At 38.4% G+C, this 13,971-nt stretch overlaps 1 protein-coding gene across 2 annotated transcripts in view; it reads left to right on the top strand.

The window, feature by feature from the left end:
• The first annotated feature begins 1,035 nt into the window (after nt 1-1,035).
• The window catches only part of smchd1 (structural maintenance of chromosomes flexible hinge domain containing 1), a 34,055-nt gene continuing 21,119 nt past the window's right edge, over nt 1,036-13,971 (top strand). The window contains exons 1-19 of one of the 2 annotated variants that reach the window (XR_009204958.1): nt 1,036-1,431; nt 3,879-3,954; nt 4,238-4,396; nt 4,867-4,949; nt 5,083-5,216; nt 5,531-5,645; nt 6,577-6,696; nt 6,819-6,985; nt 7,115-7,205; nt 7,569-7,785; nt 8,098-8,209; nt 8,625-8,808; nt 9,058-9,129; nt 9,268-9,393; nt 10,891-11,004; nt 11,329-11,435; nt 12,208-12,290; nt 13,417-13,527; nt 13,656-13,730. Coding sequence is in view for 1 of the 2 variants with exons in the window: in XM_058394526.1 (XP_058250509.1) it covers nt 1,279-1,431; nt 3,879-3,954; nt 4,238-4,396; nt 4,867-4,949; nt 5,083-5,216; nt 5,531-5,645; nt 6,577-6,696; nt 6,819-6,985; nt 7,115-7,205; nt 7,569-7,785; nt 8,098-8,209; nt 8,625-8,808; nt 9,058-9,129; nt 9,268-9,393; nt 10,891-11,004; nt 11,329-11,435; nt 12,208-12,290; nt 13,417-13,527; nt 13,656-13,730 (2,299 nt within the window). In the remaining variant the exon portion in view is untranslated. The remainder of the gene's footprint in view (nt 1,432-3,878; nt 3,955-4,237; nt 4,397-4,866; nt 4,950-5,082; nt 5,217-5,530; nt 5,646-6,576; nt 6,697-6,818; nt 6,986-7,114; nt 7,206-7,568; nt 7,786-8,097; nt 8,210-8,624; nt 8,809-9,057; nt 9,130-9,267; nt 9,394-10,890; nt 11,005-11,328; nt 11,436-12,207; nt 12,291-13,416; nt 13,528-13,655; nt 13,731-13,971) is intronic. The other variant, XM_058394526.1, reaches the window with a different exon arrangement.

The following is a 13,971-nucleotide window of genomic DNA, read 5'->3' on the forward strand; positions in this document are numbered from 1 at the left end:
GTGGGACATGTCTCTGTACAACGTGGTCGGAATGACGGTGGGACATGTCTCTGTACAACGTGGTTAGGATGATGGTGGGACATGTCTCTGTACAACATGGTCAGGGTGATGGTTGGACATGTCTCTGTACAAAGTGGTCAGGGTGACGGTGGGACATGTCTCTGTACAACGTGGTCAGGATGACGGTGGGACATGTCTCTGTACAACGTGGTCAGGGTGATGGTTGGACATGTCTCTGTACAACGTGGTCAGGATGACGGTGGGACATGTCTCTGTACAACGTGGTTAGGATGACGGTGGGACATGTCTCTGTACAACATGGTCAGGGTGATGGTGGGACATGTCTCTGTACAACATGGTCAGGGTGATGGTTGGACATGTCTCTGTACAACGTGGTCAGGGTGATGGTTGGACATGTCTCTGTACAATGTGATCATGGTGAGGGTGGGACATGGCATCTTGTGGTGGATTATATTTTCTATAACACTACACTCCATTACTGCTTTGTTCCTTTCTTACTTTAGATCATTTCATAACATGAAAAAAGTATTTATTGGAACTGTGTGTTTATAACTGCTTTATCAGAATGATATATACAATTTGCAATGCTTTGCTCAGCCGGACTGAATATGAAAATACTGAAAACATTGAAAATTGTCTAGAAATGAAAATAAGCTGTGGCACAAGACTGAATCATAATAGTGAAACTTCTGTAGTGGATTCTGGTGTAAATACAAGCCATAAATACTGCACACAGTTAAATGGCTTCTGATTTGGACAGGTGATACAGCTGTCTCAGTAGGTTTAAAGAATATGGCGCGAAATTGTATACAGGGTTGCCAGTTGTAGAAAAAAACACAAACTATCAAATCGAGTGTAGAATATCCTGTCTGCACGTGTCGCTTTAGTATAGTATTTATTAGAGGACATGGTTCCGTGAAATGGATGTTTCTTCAGTGCATCAGTATAAAAATGTACATTCTTTAATCAGTTGTGTGCGCGGATCTGGCAACCGCAGCCAACGCGTGGCGAATTGACAACACGGGTAGAAAAAGCGAAAGCGGATGGAGGTGTGTGAAAGCTCCTGGGACCTTCAAGGAGAGTACTGATCTCTGAGCTTCAAGAAGTGCAACAGCTGTAACAGTTAACAGATAACAGGTAGACAAACAGTTTGGATGCCGAAGCATCCGGTATTTCGTTCAGGATTTGGATGAATATGTGTATATGAAGGTATTTCAGCAGGCTTTGAGATAAGTGACACCATAGCGAAGTGGAAACATGGCGGAATCGGGAGTTCCCCCAGCCAAGGCATCACAGAGTAGCCGCTCGGTCTGTGTCTTTGACTGTCGCCCCCAGAGTAAGGAGGCTACTAAAAAGATGCTGAACATCGGCGGCATGAACTACAAACAGTTCCTGTCTGCTGTGCGGAAGGTGGGTGGATATCTACAAGTACCCGGATAGCACTTAGTTTAACTAGCTAGCTAGCTACGTGACCTGTGGTTAATCAGTATACACCAGCTATCTCTAACAGCTCGTTAGTTGTAGATGACCAACTATCTGTAAGTGGACACGTTAATGGTGTTGTCAGTGCTGGTGTTGGAAATCATTGTAGCCAGCTGGCTAAACTCACTGTGAGTAGCACGTGTGTTGCATATTTTAGTGCTTTCTCTCCCCCTGAGACACCTGATCCGACTCCTCAGCTAATGAAGGGATTATCTGACTTTATTTAGTAGGCAGGTAACTCCTTTTTGTCCATATTCCAACTTTCCACCTATCTTACACTCATATCAAATCAATAATCAACCCAATAAGTGGAATATTAATGGATTGTGATTCTGTATCTACATTAAAATAGACTGGCCATCCTGTCTCAGGTGAGACCTCCCTCACTCTTGGTGTCCAGTCTATCTGCCATGGCCCTGACCAGTGTATATAGTGATGAGGATCAATTCGTATATAATCACCGACCGCTTTACCATTAAAGATTTGCTTCATGCTTAAATCAGTGTTCCCACTTACTAGTGTGCAAAACTGCAGGCTTGTATCTACATTAGGTTTTGAGAGATAGAGAGGGTGTGGCCTGTTTTACTGTAAAAACTATGCTACAGAAAAAGAAGTTGCATAAGTCATTAATTATGAAGTGTTCATACTAGACACATAAGACTTTCTGGTTTGGTTAGTATAAGATTTCTTAAAATAGAAAGTCCTAGTTGCACGCTTGCCAATTTATGACCTGATCTTTAATGCTTTGACCCTTTATATCTCCACACTAATACACATCAGATATTTTAATTTTTTTCTATAATAATAATAATAATAATTATTATTATTATTTTATTTATTTTCATTTATTTATTTTTTCCTCCTACATTTTTAGCAGGTAAGCCGTGTATGTCCAAAAGAAATCAAACAGAAAGAGAAAGAAATCAAATCAGAAATCAAAGAAATCAAGTGATTTATAAGGTGTAATACAAGTAGCAGTCCAAGTGATGTCTATGCGCTGGTCTGTCTGGAGACGACATTCTCAAGTGTGACCGGCAGTAACAGCACTTCACCATCATTTTTTGAAGCCCGTCTTCTTCAGCTGCATAATCATTGATGTTCAATCAAACATTGATTAATTTATACTTCTTCAGTAAGCTCTTAATCTTAGTCAGGCTTGTGGAGTCTATCCTGGTATCACTGGGGCAAGGAAGGAGAATTAAATCGTGAATGGGCGCTGCAGACACATTCACACAGTCATTAATGGACTATATTGCCCAACGTTTTGGGACATCCCTCCAAATCGTTGAATTCAGGGGTTGGGCTTGGCCCCTTAGTTCCAGTGAAAGAAACTCTTAATGCTACAGCATACCAAGACATTTTGGACAATTTCATGCTCCTGACCTAAGGTGCAGGCCAGTCAAGTTCCTCCACCCCAAACTGTTCCCACAAAGTTGGGAGCATGAAATTGTCCAAAATGTCTTGGTATGCTGAAGCATTAAGAGTTCTTTCACTGGACCTGGGGCCAAGCGCAACCCCTGAATTCAATACTTTTGGCAATATAGTGTATCTATGGGAGATTTTGGACAGTGGGGAAAAAAAACAGAACATAAAAAAGAAAACTGAAAGACCACTTAAATAAATTTGCCCAAAACTTTCCATTATAGGTTTAAATTCACTCTTGAATATATTGGGGAAATGGTGTTGTGTATTTATTTATTTAAATAATAAAGACCTGGAAAATAGTATAACATCATGGACTCCATTAAATATCAAGAGATTTTAAATGAGAACTGTTCAGTTGTTCTGTGATGCTGGTTTTTATGGAGCAGCACTGTTTACCTGAGGGAAGTCTCTGGATTTATGAAGTCTGGATTTATGAAGTCTCTGGTTATTTTCTCAGCTTGCTTCCAGGCCCTGATGCCATGCAGCCCCTGAGCTGACAGCTGCCGTTGGCCAGTCAGCCTTTCTGCTCCGTAGCAATACTTTAAAATCTGGCCTTTAGATACAATCAGGCTTAGCTTAATCACATGGCTATTGATGATGATGATAAAAATTCTTGAAGGTAGATATGTAAAACAGACGGACCTGGCAAAAGATGTTGAGTTTCCGCAGAGAAAAAAGTATTTGATGAGCTTTCCTGATCATGTTAGTGCCTAGAAATCTTACTGACTGCAAGGTTGTTGGTGTTCATGGGGAGATGGGTTCACATGTAGAAAAATGAGTGGTCTAAATTGGACTAGACATGGTAATCTGTGCTTAAACAAACCAGATGTGATTGTAAGAATATTAAAATACCTTCAAACTCCAATTTTTTTTCCCTCTTTCAGATCTGAACCCAGCTGTCACTGGAGCAACTCCGATTTAATTCACACTAGTGTCTTCTTTCATTTCAGGAATTTTGTATCTCAGGAAATGAACGTTTTGTGATCACTACGACAGATCGCAGGGAGATTGTTTCAAAGATTTATGGTAAGTAACAATTCAGCTGACTCAAAAAGATAACCATTCAATTCAGTGTTTATATTTTCTGAAACTGAGTGCTGCCTGAGCGTGGTCAGATGAATACGAATGAACATATCATTCAATATGTACTTCACCTGTTCACACCACTACCTAACAGAGCATGTTCAATCATATATCCTGTCAGCCCTGAGCAAATGAATTAAAACCATATCAGCGATCTCTGTTTGCTATTAAGCACAATAACGTCCGATGTAATAACTACAATTGTGATTGCGGTTTCACATTGCAGATGAATTACCAGATGGAAAAACTTTACACCTGCTACAGTCAGTGGATCAGGAGTTGGCTGTGGCGACTGAAGAAACAATCAAGTATGTTCCCCATTTCCACACCATTGTGCAGAGTGGACAGTATGAGTACTATGCCAGTGAAGGACAGAAGGCACTGCGTAAGTACATGGCAATTATCTCTCGTACCCATGCATTCGAATCTTTCTTTTAAGCTGAATTCAAATGAAATTCTGTTTTACACAATTTTTTTTGTTTTCTGTATTTAGTAAATTTGTTTATTAATGGGGAGTGTGTGTGTGTGTCTTCCTGTCTATGTTTGTGTCTACCTGTTGGTGTTTGTTTTTTTACCTGTATGTGTGTGTGTGTGTCTTCCTGTATGTGTGTGTGTCTTCCTGTATGTGTGTGTGTCTTCCTGTATGTGTGTGTGTCTTCCTGTATGTGTGTGTGTCTTCCTGTATGTGTGTGTGTCTTCCTGTATGTGTGTTTGTGTGCGCGTTTTCCTGTATGTGTGTGTCTACCTGTATGTGTGTCTTCCTTTTTCTGTGTGTGTCTCTCTTTCTGTGTCTTCCTTTTACTGTCCGTGTGTCTCTCTTTCTGTCTTTTGTGTCTGTGACTTTCAATACTTTAGCCTATGCCTTTGCTGAGCTTATCGATAATGCCCTTTCTGCAACCTCGTGTAATTCTGGAACCAGGAGCATCGACATAAGATTGGTAAGGGTTTATAAATGGCTTATCATAATAAGCTACTCATTAAAACATCATTGGACTCTGACTGTTTTTGTTTTCTCTTTTTCTGTGTATGCCCTTGTGGGTCTCTCTCTCTCTGCTTGTCTCTGTGCATCAGTTTTTTGATGAGTCTCAAGGTGGACCAGCTGTAGTAGTGATGGATAATGGACGTGGAATGACCTCCAAAGAGTTGAATAACTGGGCAGTTTATCGCCTTTCCAAATTCAATCGAGACAACCGCACATTTAGGAGGTAAACTACCAGCATTCCTGAGCCTTATTGCTTAAATACTCTTTCTTAATCTCTTCAGTGAAACAGCTATACTTCAGTATTCAATACTATGTTAAAAACAGTCAGATATTTGGTGTTAGTAATAAGTAATGTTAATCTTCCAGGGTAAATGAGTGAACAGGTGTCATTTCTCAAAATGAATGCCTTGTCAGAATTCAGAATTTCAGTTGTAGGAGTTTAAAGGCTGTAAAGCTAACAATATTGTGGTATGCCCTGTATATAACCAATACACTTCCCTATGATTTTGCAAATGTCCTTTATTTCTTTGTCTCTAGTGATGAATCAAGATATGTGCCTCCCAGTGCAGTCCCTCGCAGTCTGAACAGTGACATCTCCTACTTCGGTGTTGGAGGCAAACAGGCCGTGTTTTATATAGGCCAGTGTGTACGGGTAGGTGCTACATCTCATCCCTGCCAAGTCTGATACATTTCACTGTCCATTTTATACAAAGCTAAGGCAGAGTTTATGTAGTTCACACTCCTGTCAAAACGGCAGTGTCAGAAATCGTGTCATTTACCATAGAATTTTTATTTATTTATTTTTTTTACATCATATAAACTTTATTTTAACAGGGGTGTTCAGACATTTTATAATATACTTATACACTGACCAGGCATAACATTATGACCACCTGCCTAATATTGTGTTGGTCCCCCTTTTGCTGCCAAAACAGCCCTGACCAGTCATGCACTGTGTATTCTGACACCTTTCTATCAGAACCAGCATTAACTTCTTCAGCAATTTGAGCAACAGTTGCTCGTCTGTTGGATCGGATCACACGGGCCAGCCTACGCTCCCCACGTGCATCAAAGAGCCTTGGTCACCCATGACCCTGTCACCGGTTCATCACTGTTCCTTCCTTGGACCACTTTTCATAGATACTGACCACTGCAGACCGGGAACACCCCACAAGAGCTGCAGTTTTGGAGATGCTCTGATCCAGTGGTCTAGCCATCACAATTTGGCCCTTGTCAAACTCGCTCAAATCCTTACACTTGCCCATTTTTCCTGCTTCTAACACATCAACTTTGAGGACAAAATGTTCACTTGCTGCCTGATATACCCCACCCACTAACAGGTGCCATGATGAGGAGATCATCAGTGTTATTCACTTCACCTGTCACTGCTCATAATGTTATGCATGATTAGTGTATATGTGTTAGTAAGGTAGCGTGTAAACTTACAAATGAATCTCAAAAGAATGTTAAGCTTCTCTGTGTCTGCCAGATTTCACAAACAGACTATGTTTGCACTAAAGACTCGCAGGACATATAGACTGTGTGACTGTTTATTATGTATATATATTTTAAACTTAATTTAGATCATAAGTAAACCAGTTGGCTCTCCAGATGTACACGAGTTTGTCATGTCTAAAGAAGACTTTGAGCAGAAAGAGAAAAGCAACAAAGAAATTTATTCTGGCATCATCCGGAACAGAAAGGTAAACAGCCATGTTTGAGTAATTTTAGTTTTAGTGCACACTGAATTATTAATGTATATTCGTGTCGTTCTGCCTTTGGTGTGTTTGTAGTTTTGAACTTGCCTAATAACTCTCTTGCACAGCCAGGAGATGCCTCTCATTTGAGAATGGATGAGGATCGTTTCCTGCAAACTCTGGCTCTGGAAGAGAAAGACAAGGAGAGTTTTACCACTATAGTCATAACTGCAGTCCAGCCAGAACATGTTGCATACCTTAAACAGGATTTCATGTCATGGACCAGAGAGCTGGCGTGAGTATCAGAGCTACACACCACAGACACTATTTAATTATTATTATTATTATTATTATTATTATTGTGATCATTATTATTGTTTATTATTATTAATATATATTATTATATCTTTTTTTTCCATTTAAGGCACATCTATCATTACTATGTACATGGTGTACAGGGAAATGTCATGGGAGACAAACAAAACACTGAAAACATATCAAACATCGAAATTCAGGTATGAAAATCTAGTATGTATGCAAATTCTGACACAATGTCATTTTGGGCGTTTTTATACAAAAATAAAATGGATAAAGGCAACTGGAGAATAAATAATTTTTTTTACTCAAACTTAATAACTTCATAGACTTCCTTGTGCTTTCATTCCCTTTAGCCATATTTAAAAACAAACAATTGGGGATCCTAAATTAATAAACATTAGTAGTTATTAAATTAATATGAATAGTATATTATACTGTTATGTTTTGGTTATTTAATTTAAAATTTTAATTTATTTAAATGTTAATTAAAAAAGAAAAAAGTTGACATGGTGAATATTTATTCCTTCGCTGTAAATGTCATCTTTCTCCTTCTTTTCCAGATCTGTTTAATTGACCGGCACCCTCGCATTCCAAAGATGCTGAATCTAAGAGAGATCGATAATGACATGCAGACTCTTTATATAAACTCCAGTGTGGCAGAGTTTGAGTTTAAAGCCACTAGAGAAGGAGATGCCAAAGTAGAGGGTGTGATTAGATATCATCCCTTCCTGTTTGATAGAGAAACCTATCCAGAGGACCCATATGCACTTAAACCAGGTATATTTCTAACATGCCTCTAAATTGCATCAGTGCAGTAATTATGTATAGAATTTCTAGTGAAATCTTATTTAATAAAGAACGCCTCGATTGACAGCCTTACAGTTTAAATAGTAGTTAAACGATGAGTTATATTGAGCTTTGTTAAGCTTCTACAGCACTAATCATAACCGCCGGTTGTACATCGTAAATGAAATGAGAAGTTTTACATTTAATTTCCATGTTAAGTGGGTGTGGCTGGTGGCATGAATACCTTCTCTTTCAGGTTTGATTTACAAGTGACATGTTTCTCTGATTACACCTGTCTTATAGCTCCAGAGAGTGACGAAGATTGTTTTGTTTTCCATGCTGAGGGCCGAGGGAAAAGACCCATCTTTGAATGCTTTTGGAATGGACGATTAATTCCTTATTCTTCTGTGGATGAGTAATGATATTTAACATGATTTAAATAAATGCAGACCTGCAAACCCTTAAGGATTTGAAGTTGGAATGCATTTGAATGTTAGGGTACCCTTGTATTATTAGTGGTATAACGATATTCAATTCAGTTCACAGTACTAGATTCAAAGTTCAAGTCAATTTATTTCTCAGGATATTTTGTACGGAATTTGATTATGCCTTTATTTCGGAATGATAAATAAATCTTTTTTTTTTCTTTTTTCCCCCTCAATAAATTGGCCAAACAACTTACTATATGAAGCTGGAATGATTGACAGTTGTGTCTGAACTTTTATGACTATGGGGTTGGGAACTCTGTAAAATTATTTATTTATATGCAAGTAGATAATCCTTATTCAGTCGTCATAAAAACAGTCAACTTATTTTTTTTATTGTTTTAGGTTTGACTGGTGTGCAAGATCCAAGAAATCTGGTTCATTACCAATAGAATGTTATAACAGGATCTCGGGCGTTCTCTTCACTAATGACCGCTTTAAAGTCAGCACCAACAAACTCACATTTATGGATCTGGAATTACAGCTACGTGACAAAGATACCATATTTACAAGAGTTCTCAATGGTCAGGTAAGGTACATGTTTAAGCAAGAAACCATTGCTTTGGTTCTTTTCTTTTGGTTCTCTGTTTCCTTCTTTATGTCTTGAAGAAGCTGAAAGTCTGAAAACTGCTGCAGTACAATTATATAACAATATTTTCTACATGATTTATTTAGTGATTTTTAAAAAAAAATAATAATTCAATGGACCGTTAGCCTATTATTTAGTATTCGACTTGATTGTAGTTAATAATTTGATAAATCATTGTCTTTCTTGCAGGAGCAAAGAGTGAAGATCAACCGAGAGTTCACAAATTGGTTGAAAGACTGCCATGAAAAACATGATAAACAGGTATGAATGCTTTTCATCATCTATTTATATTCAGTAAAGACACTAAATGATTGCTAGGACCAGGTGTCTCACTCATTTGGTACTCATTTTCTTGCCTTGGGCATGTGTGGTGTCTTCCATTGGATTGGTTTATTCTAGGTCAGGTTCCTTGGTTTCCAAGGTACAACGTCTCGGCCAGATATACAACCTAAACGTCTGCAGTCACCATGGGCTCAGTACAGAGCCATTGAGTGGGATGGTAAGACCTACGAAAGTGGACAGCAGGTAAGAAGTTAAAGCTAACAGAAACATGTGCTGCCTACAAAAGGCAATAGGAATATACACATGGACACTGACAGACCTACCATGTATGGAGTAAATATTCTATAGCTAATGAGAAATGGAAACAGGTAATTTAAATTGATTGAGGTTGGTGATTTAAGATATAAGATTTGTCAAATACACAAAGACATACAGTGAAATGAAAACCTGGCTTACTTCTTCACAGACTGTGCATTAAAAAATACGAAATTAGTAAAAAATAAGTCACTTTAAGGATAGTGCAAAACGTGATTTAGTAATACTGAAGCTAAAACTAAGCAGTGTGTTAGTTATATAGACAGAAATGTGCAAAAAATAGTAAAAAATAAATTATGTAAGAATGCTTCTGGAAAAATAAGTACACTCTTTCTACATCCACAATAATTAAGAGAGCTCTGGAGCACTCGGGTTTATGCGTCATGCCAAGATTTATCAGTCATGACCTTGGAGAAGCAACTGTTATGTGTAAATCTGGGAAGTGTTACAAGGCTGTCTCCAAAACAAATTCACCAGTCTTCAAGACAATCACAAATCTTCCCAGTTGTGGGTTTCCCAGCAAATTCCCATCAAGGTCAGGCTCAGAGATATAATGTCATGTGACCTACAAGCCTCGGTAAGCACATGCTCATGACAGCACAATAAGAAGAGGACTGAACAAGTAGGCTTTCATTGAAGGTTGACTAGGAAAAAGCTTCTTCTTTACTAAAGGTTATGTGAGTATGAACAAAGCACAAAAGTTCAGCAACGATATCCTTTTAGGACTGATTATACCCAAGGTGGGAATGTTTTGTCATCATGCACAGCACCAGTGTTTGGTGAAGACAATGATAAACTCCACATGATATCAGAATATTCTTCAGACAAATGTAAGGCCATCTGTCTAGCAGCTGTCCAACAGGACAGTGATCCCAAGCACACTAGCTAATGACATGTAAATGGCTTCAGAAGAAGAAAATCAACTTGTAAAAGCTAAGTCAAAGTCCAAACCTCAACTCTCGATCATGAGAGCGGTGCATAAGAAATGCTCTCGAACATTAATGAACTAAAATGTTTACATTTACATGTTCGGCAGATGCCGAACGACTTACATGTCAACTTACACGACTTACGACTAACTTAGACGACTTACATTTTTAACTAAGGGTTAAGGGCATTGCACAGGGGCACAGTAGTGGCAGTCTGGTGAACCTGGGATTCGAACTCACAACCTTCGGAGCAGTAGTCCAACATCTTAAACACTAAGCTACCACATCCCCGTTCTGTAAAGAAGAGTAGGGAAATACTTTCTCCAAAACAATGTGAGAGACTGATAAAATCGCACAGAAAACCTTTACTTTAAATTATTGTCACTAAAGGTGGTTCTACATGTTACTGAATTATTGGGTGTACTTATTTTTCACCACCTGCTATTTAAAGATGTTGGTGAGTACAACTGAATACAATTATTTGTCCCACTTTTAGGTGAAGACAATGAAAACTCAGCCTATTCTTTATGGCACAATACAGCATTTTTTGCTCTATGGGGACCATGAAGGCGATGTCTATGCCACTGGGGGGCATGTCAAAATTACACTGGTAAGAATACACACGGTCTGTATTTGTTTTTGTAGGTTGCTTTATTTCAGTTATGTTCTGGCCAATCAGTACAGTATCTACTGTACATCAGTACTGATAAACGGATATGGCGTATAAATATTATAAAGAATATTTATGTCCAAGTTGAAATGTTGTTTTATTGGTAGTGATGATTAACAATGAACCTATTTTCTGACATATTTTATGCTGTGAATGCTTGTTGTGCTGCAATTCAAAAAAAAAAGAAGAAAAAAATCTGTTCAAAATGTTTCTGCAAACTCTCTCCTGGAAATATATGTGCATAACATTGAACATTGTCTGCAGGAACCTAAGGAGTTGTACAATGAGGATAAGTTCATCCCCATTAATAAGATAGACAGACAGGCTAAAGATGCTGACATCAGGGAAAGCATTGACAGTGATCTAGCCAAGTAAGTAACGATAATTTTGTCTCTACTCATCTGCTTGTTCCTTATCTTTGCATTTCGTCGTTTGGATATTGGTAAAAAATTCATGCTTGTTTATAATTTACTGAGATTCCTGACATCCACCTTGTTGAGATCATGGATAATGTCACCAGATTTTTTCAGGATTTACAAATTGAGAGAATCATGTCTCATGGGAATACACTCACCTCTTATTAGGAACACTTAAACATTCATGCAGTTATCTAATCAGCCAATGTTATGGCAGCAATATAACGCAGATAGGAGTCAAGACCGTCAGGTAATGTTAACAGAATGAAGACAAAAGTGTGATCTTTCTGTATTTCACTGTAGCATGGATGTTGGTATCAGGTAAGCTAGTTAGAGGTTTTCAGAAACTGATACTGATATCTTGGGATTTCCACACACAGCACAATTTATGCAGAATGTTGTAAAAGACAAAAAAAATCATATTAAATGAGCAACAGTTCCTTGGGCTGGTCAGATAAAAATGGACAGATTGGTTTAAGCTGCCAGGAAAGATATATAGCAACTCAAATAATCACCTCTTTCAATCATGGTGAGCAGAAAAGCGTCTCGGCATACATGAAACACCAAATCTTGAAGTGGATGAGCAGCAACAGCAGAATACATTGGGTTCCACTCTTGTCAGCCTGGGGCTATAAAGGGCACAGACTCGGCCAAACTGGACCGTTGAAGATTAGGCAAGCAAAATAAAGAAAAAACCCACCTGAAATGTTTGTTTCTTTTCTCATAGACTTCCTGATAAGTTGAATGTCACATGGCCAGAGGGGAACCCATGGCCTGAGAAAACTATCCAACCAGCTGGGACTCCCATGGGTAGACACACACACACACACCTGCAAACAAAAAATTCTACATTTCTGTGTATTTCGAAATATGTGGATACCTGATCATCACACCCATATGTGGTTCCTCCCCAAACTGTTGCCACGATTTTAGAAGCATACAGTGGTCTAGATCAGAGCTTCCCAAACTTCAGAGGGGTAAGGCCCCCCAAATACATAGCAAAAGCTCCACGACCCCCCCCTCCCAACCTCTTTGTTTAAAAATACAGTATATTGATTAATAGTATAAAGATATTTATACATATATTTGTATATTAGATATATTTAATAAAGCAGATTGTCTCTTTGCACAAAATTATCAACATTTATTAACCAGTTTGTAAGAATTTTATGTGAATTATGAGAACTACCATAAAATGTAATATTTTTATATGCTGGTGAAAATAAGATGATGTAAAAATTCTTTACAAATATCTTTAAATCCTTAACACTACATACGGTCTGCATACTATTTACAATTATATTGAATCAAAGTGTGTAACAGAAGCTTTTTATATTCTATTCTAAAATATTTAAATTATTTTAATATTTTGATTTACACTAGCTACGGCCCCCCTGCAATACCGCTACGGCCCACAGTTTGGGAAGCACTGGTCTAGATTGTATTTGTATGCTGTAGCATTACAATTTCCACTGGAACTAAGAATCCAAACACAGTCCAGCTTAAGAAAGCAAGGTCCATGAAGACATGGTCTGCCAAGGCTGGAGTGAAAGAACTCAAGAGGCCTGCACAGAGCCCTGAACTCAACCCCACTGAACACCTTTGGGCTGATGAGTATAGCAGATGGCACCCCTGAGCTCTTCATCTGACCTCAGTGCCCAACCTCACTAATGCTGTTCTGGCTGATTAAGCAAGTCCACACAGCCACATTCCAAAATCTAGTGGAAAGTCTCCCAGAAGAGTGGAGGTTATTATAACAGCAAAGAGGGACAAATGTGCAATGGAATGATTAAAAAGCACACATGGGTGTGATGTCAGGTGTAAACAAACATTTGGCCATCTAGAGTTATCATCCTTGTGTGTATGATAGCTGAACAGGGGAAAATTAATTTTGTGTGGTTATGTTTTGTAACATGTTCTATTTTTTCCACTTCAGGTCCAATCAAAGTTGAGATTTTGAATAAACTAAGGGAGAATATGTCACGATTGCCTGTATCCAATGTTAATGCCAAGAAATTACAGATTGAGCTTAAAGTAGTCTGGCACTGTGAGTAGTTTTTTTTAAAGCATTATTATTATTATTACTACTACGATGGAAGATGCATCTTCTATCGTTCAGCAATGTCTGTGTTGGCATGTTGTAGTCTAATCTTTTATTCTGTTCTTTACTCTCAGCTGCGAATGGGGACACTGAAACCAGCTATCACATTTGTGGGCACTCTAAGTGGGAGTACTGGTTCAGAAAAATTGGTAAAGACCTAATTACATAATCAGAATTTACACACATTCCCACACGATGTAGCCTGCTGAATGTTTGTTTAGTCTAGTCCAGGGTTGTCCAGACTTCTGCCTGCTCGGAATGTAAACCTGCACCCACCCCAGCCCTTTCTGGATAATTTTGGACACTTTGGTGTAGTTAGCAAATTTGTAATGTATGTACAAACAACATTGTGTGTGACATCATGAATGTTGCCTCCTTTGTTTTGAACAC

The sequence above is a fragment of the Hemibagrus wyckioides genome, linkage group LG07 (assembly GCF_019097595.1).
Source record: "Hemibagrus wyckioides isolate EC202008001 linkage group LG07, SWU_Hwy_1.0, whole genome shotgun sequence".
NCBI lineage: Eukaryota > Metazoa > Chordata > Actinopteri > Siluriformes > Bagridae > Hemibagrus > Hemibagrus wyckioides.